General features: G+C 27.4%; 2 protein-coding genes across 3 annotated transcripts in view; both read right to left on the bottom strand.

Annotated features, from left to right (window-relative positions):
• The window catches only part of LOC119684862 (cytochrome P450 9b2-like), a 286,885-nt gene that overhangs the window by 148,000 nt on the left and 120,578 nt on the right, over positions 1–18,307 (bottom strand). The window lies entirely within an intron of this gene.
• LOC119684854 (protein tamozhennic) overlaps positions 1–18,307 on the bottom strand; it is a 50,153-nt gene that overhangs the window by 12,012 nt on the left and 19,834 nt on the right. For both annotated transcript variants that reach the window (XM_038098986.1, XM_038098985.1), the window contains exons 2-7: positions 9,283–9,434; positions 9,021–9,217; positions 8,692–8,959; positions 6,824–6,904; positions 5,698–6,755; positions 4,056–4,908 (exon numbers count right to left, since the gene is read on the bottom strand). In XM_038098986.1, coding sequence (XP_037954914.1) covers positions 4,066–4,908; positions 5,698–6,755; positions 6,824–6,904; positions 8,692–8,959; positions 9,021–9,217; positions 9,283–9,406 — 2,571 coding nt within the window. In that variant the 5' untranslated portion in view covers positions 9,407–9,434 and the 3' untranslated portion in view covers positions 4,056–4,065. The remainder of the gene's footprint in view (positions 1–4,055; positions 4,909–5,697; positions 6,756–6,823; positions 6,905–8,691; positions 8,960–9,020; positions 9,218–9,282; positions 9,435–18,307) is intronic.

The raw sequence follows: 18,307 nt of genomic DNA, 5'->3' as shown, positions 1-18,307 counted from the left end.
CTAATAAAATAGAATTCGTGTCAAAAGACATAAAAAATTGTAATCAAATAATGGGGTTATTCACCCTGCCTTGCAAAGTCATTACAAAGTGCATGAAATGCAAGAATGCTGTACTAAAATTTCAAGAGTGCGAAAACACCTCTGTTGCAGAATTGCAACATCAAAATAAAACAGCTGTTTTTGCTACATACCACTTCCACATGAGAAACAAACAGAGAAGATATCAAAACAGCTGTATATACATGGGTCTAGGTATAGCAAGATTGCAAGCAATTGCAAGAAACTTTGGACGTGTATTTTGTTGTTGTTCATTGCAACCTTACACAATCTGTGCATTTCGTGCACCTTGCATTGAGTTTGCAAGACAGAGTGCATATCTCTATTATATACATATAAGATATCTGAACTACAATATATGTATATATTAATATATATTATATATACATATATATTATTATTTTTATTTATAATTTATGATTTATAATCATTGATAAAAATTATATGTTTCTATAGATTTTGAAATTGTAATTGATAAGATCGAGAGTATGTAAAATAAGTTTGTTTTAGAATCAGAAAACATTAGTTTTATATAAATTATAGTATATAGCATAGTTTATAGTAAAAGTTTATAAAAAATGGAAAAAATGCATTGTCGAATTTAAGTTAATGTTTAATAATAAATAAATGTCTTAAACAAAAATTTTGTTTGATTATTTTTGATCTTATAATTTCATGAAACATTAAATAAAATAGTAAAAAAATCTTTTAGAAATTGTGATGGACTCAAGTTACATCCACACTTACATCCACAATGTCTGCGATAAAAATTTCTTGTAAGTTGCCTAATAATAATTACCTTTGATCTCAGTTTTAAAAATGTATTAGCCATCTTAAACATACTTATAAGTCAAAACAGGATTTGTCGGAAACCTATGAAACTGTCCTACTGAAAGTACTTTTCTTCCATGTCATATAAATAATTTCACAAAAAACTGTCACGTCGTTGTAGTCATCAATATTGATAGTTTGTCTCACACCTGTGGCTTGATATAAACTATCACTGTGGCTTGCATGCTCGCATCATATGTTCTTGTGGAGAGGAGTGAATGGAACTTAGACGTCTGTAAAAACAACTTGCTTGAAGACGTAACCCGACTTGGAGGTGTGAAATGAACACATATTTTCATATAATTACAATAAGTGTTTTCAATTTTATATTAAAAATTACTGAAACCATTATGTAGGGTCAAAATATTAAGGAAACGACTTACTTGTTTTGCTCCAACAGTCATAATAACAAGTGGAACGAATCTTTTATTTTTATTTAATTTATTGCCAATATAAGTCCAAAAAAAACGAAAAATAAAGCGTTTCTGGAATCAGAACTATCAATGTATGGCAAGATCACGTTCTAATTTTTGAGGTTCTAGTTTTTAAGAGTTATATTTTGTCACTTGTATAAATTATGGTTTCTTCAACTTCAAAATGCTTTTTACCAAAGATTACAAATTTAAATAAGATTGCAAACTCACTAAAAGATTTAAAAATACAAAAGATCTTCGTTAGTTCCCAGATTGGATCCAGTTCAGATTCTCTTGTAATCCAAATAAAATTAGAGAACACAAAATATTTATTATGTGCCTTCTAGTCTGAATCGACCACTGATGTGCTAATCCGGATAAATAACTCATATTAATATACATGCAAATATACATGTAAATTTTATTCGTCCATATGAATGTATGTCTTGTTTAGTATTTTCTTATTTTCTTTACCATTTAGTATGTGAACATATCCTTAAATTTATGAGTCAATTTAGTACGCAGTTTTTATTCAGTTTCTGTTAAAATAAGACTCTCGCAAATGGACCATATTAGTATTCTGGATTTATCCCAATTTAAATAAAAGCGGATTAGCAGACTTCGACTTCATTCTCGTCAAAATTTTTCTCTTCCTTAATCGTTAACACCTCGCATTACGAAGTATACAGGCACTGTGGACACCCCACATTATGAAGCACATAGGCACTACAGTGGACAAACGATTCACATTGCCTTGAACATGTTCAACTGAAAAGAATGAGCTGTGCCAAAATTCTTCATCACCTCCAACCGTTATTCAAAAATGAAAATCTCAATGCTAAGTACATGAAGTCACTTCTATGTGGATTTGTAGCGTTTAGCAAAGCCTCAAACACTACTATTCGCTAGTCAGAAATTGCACAAAGCCAAGCTCTAAGAAGACTTTTCAAGGTGAAATGGTACATTAGGACGAATGACATCCTCAGGGACCTTAAGATTGATCCGATCAAAAAATACATAAAGTATAGAGCGCTGAGATTATTTACGAAATCTGACAGACTTAACAACAACGCGTTATCAAATCTCAGGATGGCTACAGGCTCTTCGGGGAGATATGCAGATCTGAGGTCAATTATTGTTTGATCAGATGAAATAATAAACAATAATTCCGGCAAGGGGAAAAAGGGGTTATGGAGAAATCTCGCAGTTAATAGAGGGTAAAAGTGCTGAGGTGCACTGACTGAACTAGCCTCAACATAATAATATAATAAAATTAAAAAGGTTATATTAAAATGAAACACGGATTATATTAAATATTTTTTAAAATTTATTTGAAAATTTTCTTAGTTTTGATGTCAAAAAAATTTGCTAATAAGTAGAATTATTAATGCATTTTTTGATTGCATACACAATTTTTATTTTTTGTCTTCTATTATTTTTGAATATATTTTTTTTATTAATATATTTTTTTTATTAATATAATTTTGTAATTATTTTAGTAATGGAAGCTTTAAGTATAATAATTTTAATTATTTCAAAATTTTAGCGTTGAAGTTATCTAAATTCGCTCGAATAAAAATTTTGTAAATTGTTATTGTAAAGTTGTAAGCAACAAAGTAGTGTTTTATCAACGCTTTAAATAGAATTTTTTTAATTAAACAATAATTAATAACAAATCATTTAAAAAAAAAACTTAATAATATAAGTGCATAATAATATTTACAAAACAACAAATAATTTTTCTTTTTTTGCAATTAAAAATGAAAACCAATTCTGTAGATTTTTCTGTAGTATTTCTTTTCGATATACAATATACAGCACAATATTTATATATTTAAAAAGTATTTATTAAAGCATTCAATTACCACTTTCGTTTTTTTGTTTTTTCATTTACTACAACTCTCTCGTGTATATATAAGAATATTAATTATTACTTATAATATAATTCACTATAAATTTTAGGTAAAAAACTTTTAGCTCTTTTTTATTTATGTGAACATTTCTGTTATTTTAATTTAACGATTACTTGTCTTTCTAAATATTCAAGACTATTTAGTTTTAAATTATTATAAAATATAGTTATTTTGTTTTATAAATATTTATTAATATTTTTAAAAAGTGTTAATTTAAGTTTTATTTTAATAATATACAGGGTACCTTTTTATATACAGTTTTGCTTCACTCTTAAAGGCGTTTAAATATATTTTTTTGTTTTGTTAATAAATAAAAAATAGGAGGCACATAATGGAAACATATTATAATAAGTCGTTTTTTATATGTATTTTTAATTAATTTTATTTTATTTAAAAAATTATTTTTGTTTAAGACAAGTTCATTAACAATCGTAGAGTTTCAAAAATTATTTTCTATTTATTTAAATAATGACTGAAAGTTCAACTTCCAAGTTTTAAGATAGAATTACATATAATATAAATTCACCTTTTTCTGATGCATTTTTAAACAATATATAAACTATAGATTATACTAAAAATATTGAATTAAATATATGTCAATAAATATAAATTGAACATCATAAATGTAATTTTGGTAATAATTAAGTAAATTAGGTTATAACTCTTCATTTTTTGCATTTGGAAAATAGTTGCATCATTTTATTTATTAAATTATTAATTTATTAAATATTTTATGGCTTTCAAACGCTTAAAATTCTTTTTATTTTATTTACTAAATTGTATTCATTAAAGGAAAACAAATAGAAATAATAATATAAAAATCTAAAAAAAATTTACTTACATTCATTCACTTACACACAAGTTGGTCTGCTGTTCGGCACGGTTGCCTTGAGCCCAGAGTCTTTTGTTTTAGCACACATATCACAGATGCGATTCGTGCCGGGATTAATAAAAGTACAAAAAGAACAACTCCATTCGTTTGGATTATTGAGTATATCCTGAGGTGCTATTATTGCTTCTTTGTTTCCACGAGCTTTGTTTCCTTTTTGTTGTTTATTGTTTTGGTCTATTGTGCGTTTGGCACTATCATTATTAGCTTTCTCACGTATGCTATCGATGTTGTTGTTGTTACTGACGCTCGTGGACATTGATTGTTTTAGAGCAGATTTTGTTTTCTTTGTACTAGCGTTGCCACCCACCTCAAAATTAGCATTTTGCTGTTTTAATATAGATTTTTCTTGTTTTGCATTGGGTTTTTCACGTTTACATTTGGTTGTAGCCTTCTCCAACGTTCTAGATTTTTCATTGCTATTTTGTCGTGATGTTTTCATTTCTGCTTGAGACGATCGACCTTTTTCACCACCACTTGTACTATCATTTTCTAACTTTAACGAATCCAAGTCTAAGCTCTGCACTAATAAATCACCACGATCACCCAGATCTTTAGAATATCCAGATCGATCTAATTGTTTATATACATAATTCCATGCTTCAAAAGATCCGACACCTTCATTACTTTTAGATATATATGTTGATGATTGTTGTGGTACATCGCTTGGACTAATATCCACAAAATCATCAGGTGTACTGCAATCGTAGTTCACTTCTGTATCTTTATTATTTCTATCATTAAAGTAAGTATTAAGATGATCTTTCAATTCCATATGCTTTATACGTTTATTGTCCTTGTGATCCTATAAAACAATTAAAAATTTATTAATTAATCTATTAAAAATTTGTATTATTGTAGTTTTGCCAAAAATAACAAGAAGAATTCAATCAACAACAAAATTTTTATTATATTTTTATTATTATGTTTATATATATATTATTATTATTATGTTACATTATGAATTTTATTATATGTTATCAATTTATAATCATTTTTTTTTATTAATTATTTATTCACATTGTTTAATTATTAGTCAATAATTAAACGAGCTTTATTTTATTTATTATTTTCCTTATAAGTCAAGACTTGGGTTATAAAAGTTGTTTATTATAAAAAAATATAATAAGTTTTTTAATATAATATAATAAAAGTTTATATATAATAAAAAAAATTTATGATATAAAATAAAAAAATTTTGTTGTTACATTGTTTAATTATTAGTCAATAATATATTTTGACTAATTAATATAATTAGTATAATATAATTAATTAATTAATTAGTCAATAATTAAACAATGTAACAACAAAATTTTTTTATTTTATATCATAAATTTTTTTTATTATATATAAAATTTTATTATATTATATTAAAAAACTTATTATATTTTTTTATAATAAACAACTTTTATAACCCAAGTCTTGACTTATAAGGAAAATAATGAATAAAATAAAGCTTGTTGAACTTACTGTATTCTTAGACTCAAGATTCAATTTTATTTTTAAAAATGAGTTCATTAATTATAAATATAAAGTTATTATAATCCCTATTTTATAATACTTATAATACTTATTTCTTTTAAAATATACTTACCGGTAAACGGTCTGAATTTTTTATATAATTCTCAGTCATATTATTTGTACTCCGACACTTGGCGCTTGTACCTACTGGTAATGCATATAGATTAGAGCTATTTAAATCATCCGATAATTGGATTTGAGCTGACGATGATGGTTGCTGGTTCATTCGTTTAATTTCATATGGCCGATCTCGTTGACTTAGAAAAGCGTTGTGTTGTGGATAAGTTTGCTGTGCATGGAAATCGTGTAAGGTGAGAGGAGCTCTATCATCAAAAGAAATCAATTGATCTTGTGGAAATGAACGTTGTTTATTTGTTTGAAGCTCTCTTTGAATGCTATTAGCAGATGGATGATGTAGTGGTAATGGAGGAGGCGGGTCATGACGATAACCATAATCATTCGGTTTTTTAACTACAGCGTATGTATTATCCGCTGTATCATAAGGTTCACATTGCACACCATTTGAATTTATTGGCATTGAATACTGCGAACTTAAATGTGATGATAAATTGTGTGGCAGGGGATAACGATTTCCGGACACATTGTAAGGATGTCCATTTAAATTACAATTCGCCATTCCTGCAACAACAGCCGCATATGAAGCGCTGCTGCCCATGCTAACACCATCCAAGCAATCATAAGGTGATTCGTACAGGTGTTGCATATGAGGATTAACTTGATGATAGTGATTTGCTGTGCAACCCTGTTGTTGATGATCAAACGAATGGCGATGTGGTAAAGGTGGATGTGGTTCACTGTAATGATCCAAACTGCGAGAATGTGACATATGAGGTTGCGCTGGTACCATGTATGAAGGATGTTGTTGATAGTTTCCAACGGGATAAGGTGATATAAATTTTGGTTTATTCCCACTCATATTATTGCACATTGAATTTAACTGTGTAGCACTTGAGCACATAGCGCATCTTGGATTATGATTATGAATTTCGCATTGATTTTTGAGCATTTGTTGTGTCATGTGATAATGTGCGCAGTTCTGACATTGTGGATTAAAATTTGGTAGTCCTAATTGCGGTCTTGGAACATGTTGATTTGTAGCATAAGTGTCTTCTAAAAAAAACATTTTTAATTTAATATTTAATATGTATAATCTAAAATAATTTATATATAATATTTACCTAAATTTATCAGCTTTTCTCTACGCAGACGGCGTTTTTCAATCATGTCAGATATACCCTTTACAGTACTCGCCGAATCTCCTAAAATTGAAAAATAATAAATATACTACTATATAACTAGTTTAGAGACGATGTATATTAAAAGCCTGTATTAAAAAAAAATTGAAAAACGTAAGCATGTAAGCTTGCTTCGTAAAATATAAGATATGTATTAATCGGTTAGCCCTTATTTTATAATTTAAACTTATATCTTCAACGTCAAAAGAATATGGCAATAGTAAACGCCATCCTTTTATATGGTAGCGAAATGAGGGCAGATGCTCTAGACACCGAAATAGTTAGAAAAGAAATAATAGCGGTGCATAAAAGGCCGGCTCTATGAATCACATCAGCGTATTGCACTGTCCTAACAGAAACCGTTTTTATTGATAGTAGATGTAATTCCAATTGATATTCAAGCAAAGGAGCGCCAAAAAGAATACACCAAAAAAAAAATAACCAACTACTATACTCAACAAATGACAAGAGAAGATCAGAAGCACACCATCGAAATGTGGCAAATGTAGCACTCAAGGAAGATGGACAGCTAGATTGTTACTAAATTTAATAACCTAACTCAAACAGAAATCTGGAGACACAAACTACTATCTCATTCGGATGCTGACCAGACATGACAAAAAGACGTAGAGTACTCCTTTTTTTAATGTAATATATGGCTCTCACTTAACAGGACAGATTGGACCTATAAATCCTGAAAATATAGTGGAAAAGATGAGAGCGAACCCAGGGAGTTGGCGAAGGATAGAGTGATATGTGATTCAAGTCCTCAAAGTGAAGAAATTAGATCTACAAATAAGAATCAGAAACTAGGTTAATAAATAGTGCAGACACCAAGAAAATGCGATGAAAAAGTGAAGGTGTGAACGCAGATCAAAAATCACAAGAACGTGAGTTGAAGTACCAACATAAAAGAGACCGTTCTCGAAGTTATTCGAAAGCGGTTTCGAGAGAAAATAAGTCTCGCTGAAGAGAAGGTGTTTAAGTCTGTATACTACATATTAATGTTAGGGAGACGGGCACATCATACCGCCGAGTATGGCGGTACATATAGTATTCCACCTCCTCACCACAAAAAAAAAAAACAAAACAAGTCAGAAGAATAAAGGATGATTAAATTTATAAAATCGATTTAGGTCCAGTTTAACTTATAGACTTCAGATATTATTGATTCAACCAAATTTTGTGTTTATTTTGAACTAAAAATTTAAATAACATAAAGTGTGCTTTAAATTTGTATTTTAACATGAGAGTCAGTGCCCTAAAATTATTCACAAAAGTCGATACGTTGTTCAACCACACCCTAACAAATCTTAAGTTCACGTTAGGATGCACAGGAAGATATACTGATAGTACGTAAAATTATTTCTTTAAAAATTATTTTTTTTGGGTTGAAGAGTTATTTTAATTTATAAAATCAGAATTAATTTTAATTAATTTCAGAAATTAAGAATAAACATGTACATATATAAATATATCTATATATATTCGATGAGAACTTCCTTAACAAATTTCTTGAGTAGATTTTTTTAAATCCATTAGTTGGCACCACTTAATCCTTTTCGAATCCCCCCTTGAACGAACAAAACTTTTATGATGATGGGAATCTGTTTAAGAGAAGTTTCAGTATATATGCTGAAAGTTCTTTATATATATATTTATATATATTCAGTATATACTGATATATATATATTCATATATTCAGTATATATTCAGCATATATTTATTTTTGGTAAATAACTGAAATAATTAATAAAAATTTTTTATATTAAACATTATACACATAGTACATTAATTAAATATATGCAAACCTGGATATTTTTCTCGATAATTAAACACATCCTGCCACGAACAATTCAAGCCCAAAGGCAATAATTTTGTAAAAACCGACTTTATTATTTGGCACTCGATATACGCGGCCATTGCATCACGAGAAACATTTGTAACTTGATCAGGACAAATGGGTCCTTCTAGTACATATACTTCATTAGATTCTCGTCGATAACCCATTGCTTCAAATAATTTAACAGCGTCAACTAAATTTGATTCGATTTCATGTTTATAAAACCCTGAATACATCTAAAATAAAATTAATTAATTTTTAATTAAGGAAAGTTAATTACTTATTATTATATATTACTTTTAATGTACGATATTCTTTTCTCCAAGGCTTAGCAAATAGATTATTTGCATATTGACTAACAGACTCGAAACCCATTATTGCATTGTATGCTGTGAAATCCTTACTGAGTACAGTTTGTTTAAGTACATGTGCCGTCTCTGGCAGGAAAAATTTTCGATCATGTGGCACAATGCTAAGAAAAATTTTCAGACAATCTAAAAATATATTAATATATATATTATATAGAAATCTAAATATCAAATATAACGAAATTATTTACCTTCTAATTTTTTCCTTTCTTCCAGCTTTTGCATGGACTCCTCCGTGTCTAAAAAAACCCAATGACGATTTAAGATTTCGCTCCATAGATCAGGCAGCGTATCACTTGACAAAAAGTCCGACATTATTGGTATTTGTTAGGTGCTGCTACAACTGAAACGGAAAACATAAACATCTCATTATAAAATATTATGAGGATATGAACTTTGGAAGAAATAAATAGTATTTAAAATAAAATGTATTAAAATTAAATGTTTTTTAAATATTTTTAATTAACTTTTATTAATTTAGATAATTATTATAAAAGTTTAAAATTATCTAAGAGAATTTGAAAGTTATTTAAAAGTATTTAACATAAAACAAGAGAAGTTGACAAGACTGAGGTTAAAGTTTTTTTTCGTAAGTAGCACTTTATTAATACCACATAAGAGCATTATCTCTTTAGTAGTTTATTATAATAACTAATAGATGCATCCTATATATCATCTTATAATTTTTAAAATGTATAAAGTCATTTAACAAAATCCTTGTCTTATGTTTGCAACAGAATTTGTAAACCGAATGGTTGAAGACGTACTCATACTCTATATACTTTCTCAGATGCGTACATATAAAATACATATAATATAATCATCATATGCTTTATATATCGGATATGTTGTGTTTAATTGACAAAAGAGATAAATCCTAAAATTAATAAGTTCCAAAAGATTTAAATCGTAAAAGGGATAAGTCCCTGAAGCTACTTCTAGGTATCAAGTTGTCACAGCACTTATAAATACAGAAAAACCATTTTGGTTAAGTAAAACGACCGGGAATGCCGGTGATGACTAAACCGTGTTAACAAAATTCAAAGCAGTGGCCATAATAGAAACAGTAGATTAGAATTAATTATGTCATATGCATGTTACATCTGATGAGGCTTACTTTAAGGGACACAAATAAAGAGTGATGAAATAGTCTTACTATAATCTAAGTTGAAGTTCATAGAACGTATAGAACGCCTTATTAATAAAGCCAATATTTTAATAAAAGTTTTATATCCGCTTGATAAGAGAAATTTTATTCGCAGGGGGTGATGAACAAGGTTGTTAAGAGGATGTGTTTTAAATTGCACATACATCGATATAAATAAGTTTGGAACGATGGCGACCATGAAATGTTTACGAACTTGACGAAATAATAAAGTGCACGTGTAAATTAAAAAAAATTTTTATCGGTAAGGTGAAGAATCTCATCGTTCGAAAAGGGATGTGTTGATCACTTCTGATCTGAAGTAATCTGTTTCCGAAGACTCCTTTTGTAAGTTACGTAGAAGGACCATTCAACACCTTGAGTCTTAAGTAGGACATACCACAAAAAAATTTGATAAAAACTGCTTTAGATAAAGTGGTTTGTGAATTTATATACAAATTAACTATTATTTAGGGTTTTCTACATTTTCCTTTAGATTTAAATCTACTTGTGTGGGGCATAAGAATGGCTTCACTTATAAACATATAAGGACATTAATTATTTAAGATTAACAGTCAATATAAATAGAATAATATATATTGATATATTTATTTTTAATTTATTTCTTATGGTAAATAGTATGTAATGAATTATATATTTTTAATGATTTTTTAATATGATATATTGTTTTACTAAACAGATAAATTATCTTCTTAAATTATCTATAAATAGAATAATATATATTGATATATTTATTTTTAATTTATTTCTTATGGTAAATTCATTACATAAATTATATATTTTTAATGATTTTTTAATATGATATATTGTTTCACTAAACAGATAAATTATCTTCTTGCTTCCGAACTATAATTAATTTCATTGGATTTGTGAAACTTTAATACAACTTCATTATTATATTCTAAATTAAGATATATGATTACAAAGTGATTTCATTTTTACATTATAATTTTTTGCTTTTTAAATAAAACTTTTCCAAATTTAGTAAAACTAGAAATACCAAGCTGAAACTTTTTATAGCAATTTTATTCAAAAATATGTAGTAGAACTAATAATTAAAAATAGAACCAAAAACTACACTAAACTAAAAAAACATGTTTTTCAAAAAATATTTCGAATAAAGTTTTGGTAAAATTTATTTTTGAACATTCCAACTTGACACCGTGCAATTAGCAATGTACTTTGCTATAAAACTTTTGCAACAAGCAACTTTTCCGCTTCTGTTGCTAAAATTGGATGGGAGATCCATGTACGGGTATTTGTTGCACATACATAGTTGTAGTCCTCAATAAATTCAGGGGATTGCAAATATTTTTAAATATTTCAAATGGTCATATTTATGTAATGAAATTATCAAAAATATATATAAAGAGGAAATATTGGCATTATATATATATATATATATGAAAGTATATAATGCAATACAAATGAAAATGTCAGATAAGATTTATTAGATTAATTAAGTTATCTGATTTTTATACACGTTTAGATAATAATCAATAAAATTCAAGTAAATTTATTGAAGATATTTAATATACAATTGGCAACGTATAAAATATAGTTTAATATTTAACACTTTAGCTAAGAATAAAAGCTAAACTAGTGCTTTGTATTTATTAAAAAATTAATTACATGAGTTTTGCAGAGATCATACTAACTAAAACAGAAGACCTTTGTACATATTTGCAAGGCTGCAACTAATAAATATAACGATAGGAAGACTGGAAGTTTTAATTGTTGATACTTCATTTATAGAAAAACTATGTGAGCTCTTGTGGTTATACTAAAAATTGCTACATATTTTATCGGGTTTAACAACTGTTATATGTTGTTTAATTATGAACAGTGCGAACAGTTATCAAATATCTCAATTTAATAAACCATTAAATATATTTATCGCACCATCAGAGAATCAGATGGATGCTTAGATTCTGAGCATAGTATAGCATTTAATACAAACATTGTATTTTATTTACTTTAAACAGCTACTATATTAACAACTACTATAAAATAAAAACGAGATATGGGATTGTTAAACCTGACTTTGTTATCAACGTGGAATAAATTCAGTCAAATCAAAAAAAAAATTGCAGCCGATTTAGCATAGTATAAAGCAAGCAGTCAAAATAGAACCAAGAAAAAGGAAACTTTGCCATTCTTTATGGGTTTAAGCTTATTGTTAAGCTTATGGAAATATTTAATAAGTGATATATACCACGGACCTAACACCATATGATAACTTAAAAAAAAAAAGGAAAAAGTCGACAAAATTTTGATCAAATTACAGCAAGAAGCCTCCGAAAATATTTAATGAGAATATATCCCGGAACTAGTGCCATATGATATCACAAAGAGTCAATGACAAAGAGTCGATAAAAATTCCATTGATATCGCAAAAAGGATTTTGATTCGCCATTCTTTACAAATTACGGAGCAACCTTAAGCCTGTGAAAATATTAAATTATTACCCTATTCTCCGGGTCTATCGTCTTGCGAACTCTAATTATTTCAAAATATAATAAAAAATCTTATATGAAAGGTTTTCGGCATTCATGACAATATAATTTATAATATTGAAAATCTAACAAATTCTAACCATGAGGACTGTTGTAGATAGTGGTACTAGCAAACCACTATCTATGTATAGAAATTAGTGGAAATTATTTAAAAAAAATAAAACATATTAAATATTATGGATTGTGGATTTAAAATTATTATTGTCAACTTTTTTTATAGTTAACTTACTCTCGTTTTATGGTAGATGGTTATAGATAGTCTTATGTTGGGATTAAATTTGATTTTAAATCTGATGTTTCAAAGATGAGATTCAAATATAGGGCTTTAAAATATACTTCTATAAAATCATCTGAATAACTGATTATCAAAATTCAATCAGAATTTAATGGAACCTTTATTACAGTGGATTATCCAAGTGATCAGAATACAACATAGCTCTTATTACAGTGGAACATCCAAGTGGTCATAGGCACTATTGACTAAAATTGCTTTAGACACAAACTCGTATTTGATTAAGCAAAGAAGACATATAACGGAGTGGATAAATTGTGCTCAGATTATTGCAATTAACCAAAAATCTGTTGTAAAATTTAAGTACCATGAAAATTTTAGTAGTAAAACAAATGAGATAAGGTTTATTGATCAAAATAATTTTACAATGTGTAAATATTCAGAACTTGAAATATTTATTTCACACTGTGTTAATTGAATAAACAAGGTTAAAGTAATAAACTTTATTTAAATAACTTGTTAATTAAGTTTTAAATAAATATTGTAAAATTAAATAAAACATTTTGAAAAACACTATTATTAAAATTTCATATCAAACTATGACTAATCTGTATAAGTGTTTATATACAAGGGTCAACGAAATTTATCATATCAATAGTAAAAGCAAAACATTCTGTATTTTTTATAGTGCATAAAACTTAGTGCAAATTAAATAAACAAAACAGCAGTTATCTGTAAAATTATCTGTATTAAATCGATTAGAATAATCGGCTGGAAACAGAAAAAAAACGCATTAGTATGCTTTTTACTTAATCATTCAAATTGAAATGAGTCATTACTAAATTATTTTGTTGTAGTTCGTATATAAACAATGCAATATGAAGCAATAATTGCAATTTCTTTTTATTATTAAATATTGTTATGTTTGCTATTAAATATTTGTAACTAAGTGAACTAAAATGACACATTTTAACATTTGTTGTTCATATTGAGAGAGAATATAAAAAATAATTTTATCTACAAATTTTACATAAGAAATATGCAAAATATTTTTTTTTATACTTTTAAATATATATTTCAAAGATTTTTATTATTATTTATTTATTTTATCATGAATCACTGAATAATTATTTACAATATGTCTTATGAACTGAATGAATGTTCATGTTTCGTTTTTATTTAAGTTTTAATAATAAACAGCAGCTAGATGTTTTAAAAAAACAATTAAAGCGTATCAGAAAATGAGTAATAAACTTTTAGAAAAATTATTTTTATTTTACTACCCTTTTAAATAAACAGATCTAAATTATAATCATACATATATTTAAAATTAATTTTTTTTTTACATTTTTATTTTAATAGTCAACTTTGTACAATGCAGCTGGATTAGAAAGTAATCGATAAGTTTCAAGATTAAAATACAATAAGTATAGATTATTATTATTGTTAATTTCCCTTAATAGAAATGTGTTAACTTTGATTGTGCCCAATAGTCACCGCCAGTCAGAACAATCAACGATTTTCCATCGCCAGTTGGTAGTACTAAGTAACATTTATCACTTGACTCTACTATTAAAAATATGAACGTCTTCTGTAACAGATTCTATCAGCATTTGCACTACATAACCAAGAGACCGACGATGTTGAATGGATATGTATACAATATTATTCATAATAATATAAAATTGTTTATGTATTTTTAGGTTTTCATTTAACCTTATAGTAAACGATCTCATCTAATAGTCTTTAAATATATCGTAAAATAGTTCAACGACTACTTTATTTGATTTCTAGAAATGGCAATTCAAATAGTAACTAATTAAACATTCTGAATGTTAAAAACTAATGGAGTAACAGTTAATATACCAAACAAGTTCCTCGGGATTAGCAAAGATGTCTCAAAACTTAAAAATAAAATGACTAGGTGTATATTCTCTAAAAAACTTAATATGTCGAAACAATAGTTAAGTTCCAAAACGACTGCCTCATAGTTTACACAGCTGTCTTAAAACTTGTAGATAAGCAGAACGGACATAGATGTAGTATGTAATGAACTGCTTACTAAAAACCGGCAGGTAATAGACAAATATTTGAAAAAGAGCCTCAGAGTTTACAAATACTGCTTACAGTTTGAAAATACGGATCATAGGCAAGAATATTTACAGTTTTATTGAATTAAACACGACATTAAACTTGTATAGGATAGAATTAAATCTTTAAATGATATGTTGCTATATTCAGTGCTAAGTTAAGCACTCGAACCTAGATCATAGGGATATTTGTGACAGCTTTTGGTTCGGTAAGTTAGCTATAAATAGTACAGTTTTCCATTATATAAATTATTTTAAGTATCATTCATTTAGTTTCAGTTAAGCTGGCTTTATATAATACAAATTTTAAATAAGGGAAGTAACGACTGCACAAAAAGCACTCTTATCAAACTGTATATATGTGTCATGGTACGCCTATAATCAAAAAATTACTAAGCAACTAATTGGGCTTGCTCGCCACTCAATATTCAAAATAAGCCGTAGCCATTGCGATAGCTAGGTATACTGACTGATTAGAGGTTTCTTCCAGCGACTACTGTATTTGCTGTGGATTAGAAGAGAAATAGGAAAAATAAGAATGTGTTATTGCTATGCTTCATAATTGCCTACTTGAAACGGTTGTTAGATATGAGCATTAAAAACCATACCTGCTTCTTTAAAATAACGAAATGTTTTTTCGATTCAAAAGGAGGCATCTTGCCATCATAGTTATGGTACCATAATGAATCCATCTTCAGAGTCTAGTAAGCATTGTCTTTTTTACGAGGTAAGCTTCCATTGGATCTCCCATTTACCAACAGTTAAAATATAAATTTATTTTCTAAATCCTAACTAAATCCTATCGGTAAGCTTCCATTGGATCTTCCATTTACCAACAGTTAAAATATAAATGTATTTTTTTCTAAATCCTATCGTTATTATTACTCTAAGTAAAATATTTTAGAAGGTCTACAGAAATATTGATGCCACAAATAAAGTGGCGTATGTTACTAACTTAAAATCTTATTTTGTTTTAAATAACAGATAATATTATTTTGCATTTTTATTTTATTTATTTTTATAAGAAATTTAAAATACAAAAATATATAATAAAATTTTTAGCCTGAAGTTATTTTCCTACTTCAGTTATAAAAAATTCACAAAACTAAAGTTTTAAAGGAATACCTATTTCTCACTTATCTTTCATACCTGCCTCAGGACATGCTTAAAGTTTAAGACAGGAAGTCATAACAATTGATTTATGTTAATACCAAAATTAAGGTTAACCAATATTATATGTATACTTCAAGAACTGATTTTAAATCTTTTTAAAGAAAATAAATAAAATATTTATTTATTTATTATAAGTAAAATAAATAAATAAAATGTTCGTTAATCGTAAATTTATAAGGTATAGAAAAATTTGAAATAAGGTTAAGAATATTTCAATTATTATTTCTAAAGGTGTTTAATTAAGTTAAATAATTTTGCTCTAGCTGTAGATATATAAACTAAATATATATATATATAGAGATAATGATTATAATATTTTCAGTGATTTTCTAACAACAGTTATTTTATTATTATAAAATTGGTCTCAATTATGAAATTGAGATATTTGTGAAACATATGATAAAGATATATCATTCTTAATTGTCATAATTTTATAACGACGAAGAAAGTTGATCGTAAGATCATGATTGCCATGATAATTATAACAATGTATTAATTTAAAAAAATAAATAAAAATAAGTAAGTATCAAAATAATGATATTGTTTCATTATATTATGCATATTACAATTATTTTTTCTGACTCATGATATTTATAAACAATCGTCGGGAGTTATTGTATAAAATTTTAATCAAATGGATTTAATATATAGAAAATAAAGACAGAACGTGACATATTCGTGTCAAATTTTTATTAACAGTGTATTATATATATTATAAATAAAAAGACACCATTGTATTAAACAAAAACAGCTTTGTTTTGGTATTGCACATAACTCCAATTACTAAAGAAACTTTATCATTTTTACTAAGACTTCTGTCATTGACAAACTAAGCAAAATATCGCTGATAGTATCTAGTAGAATCATATAAATTTATTGATTAGAATATACATATAGATTACTAAAAGCAGGACTGTGACAAATTATATAGTCTACCAACTTATGTTTTATATCACAACAACCTCACAGAAATCATTTGCAAGCCTCGAGCTCGATAGTACTCTTACTTAAAATTCAGTGCTCCTTAAAAACTAAAAAGGTGTAACAATAGTCAAGCAATTTATCATAAATTATTAAACTTGTTAGATCATTTTATATTGAATTAGTTCTTGTTTGTACTATTTACTACACATTATGCATTATGCAGAAGATGCTTGTTTCACGAAGCTTGCCGGTTATCATTAGTATCGCCAATACTACCAACTTTAGCGATGTCAAACACCTATTAAATTGCATACCTATATTATTTATTGATCGTATTCCATCAGGAACATATGTTGTTTATTTGAAATCTTCCATTCTGTTTGTTTAGAGCTAAAAGTTCATTAAAAGATGTGCCGGTTTCGTTAACCTTAGGTCTGCCATGTCTTCTGCTGCCATACGGGTTCTATTCCAGAGTAGCGAGGCATCTTTCGTTATGTGATTTCATCATGTAGTGTATGGCCCAGCCAGGAATAGTTTCGCATTGTAATTTGTGTGTTACTGTGGTTTTGACCTGCAAGTTGTTTGTCATCGTTTGAGATAATCCAGACTTCTCAGATTCGCAGAATATTTATTAAGCATCTATTTAGGAAACTCAAACTTTCACGTTATTATAGAGTTAGCCAGCTAGGTTTCAGATCCATACAATAGTATACACTTCACACATTGATTATAAACATGTCCTTTCACATGTTTTATATATACATATAAGTACATTGTATTATTAAAACACTACATTATTTAAATTATTTCTTGTTTTTGTAATAGTGCAAAACTTTAACACACTAACATTTCCTCAATTTCAGTCCGTCATAGGTGTTACATCGTTAAAATTTACTTGAATACTCTCGTGTTCTGCCAGATTTAAAAATTCACTTTTCTAGTTCTTTCAAGTTTTTGGTCTTTATTTATTATTTTATATATATGCATTCCAATGTACAGGCTTCGCGTAGCTCTTTAGATTTTCGATTGTTGGCATGACACTGATTATAGCATCCAGTGTTACGTGTTCTATGTAGAATCCAGTACATAAAACATATGTTCAACTTTTTTCGTCCT

This window comes from Teleopsis dalmanni, chromosome 2 (assembly GCF_002237135.1).
Source record: "Teleopsis dalmanni isolate 2A chromosome 2, ASM223713v2, whole genome shotgun sequence".
Taxonomy (NCBI): Eukaryota; Metazoa; Arthropoda; class Insecta; order Diptera; family Diopsidae; genus Teleopsis; species Teleopsis dalmanni.
This window is presented reverse-complemented; position numbering and strand designations above follow the sequence as displayed.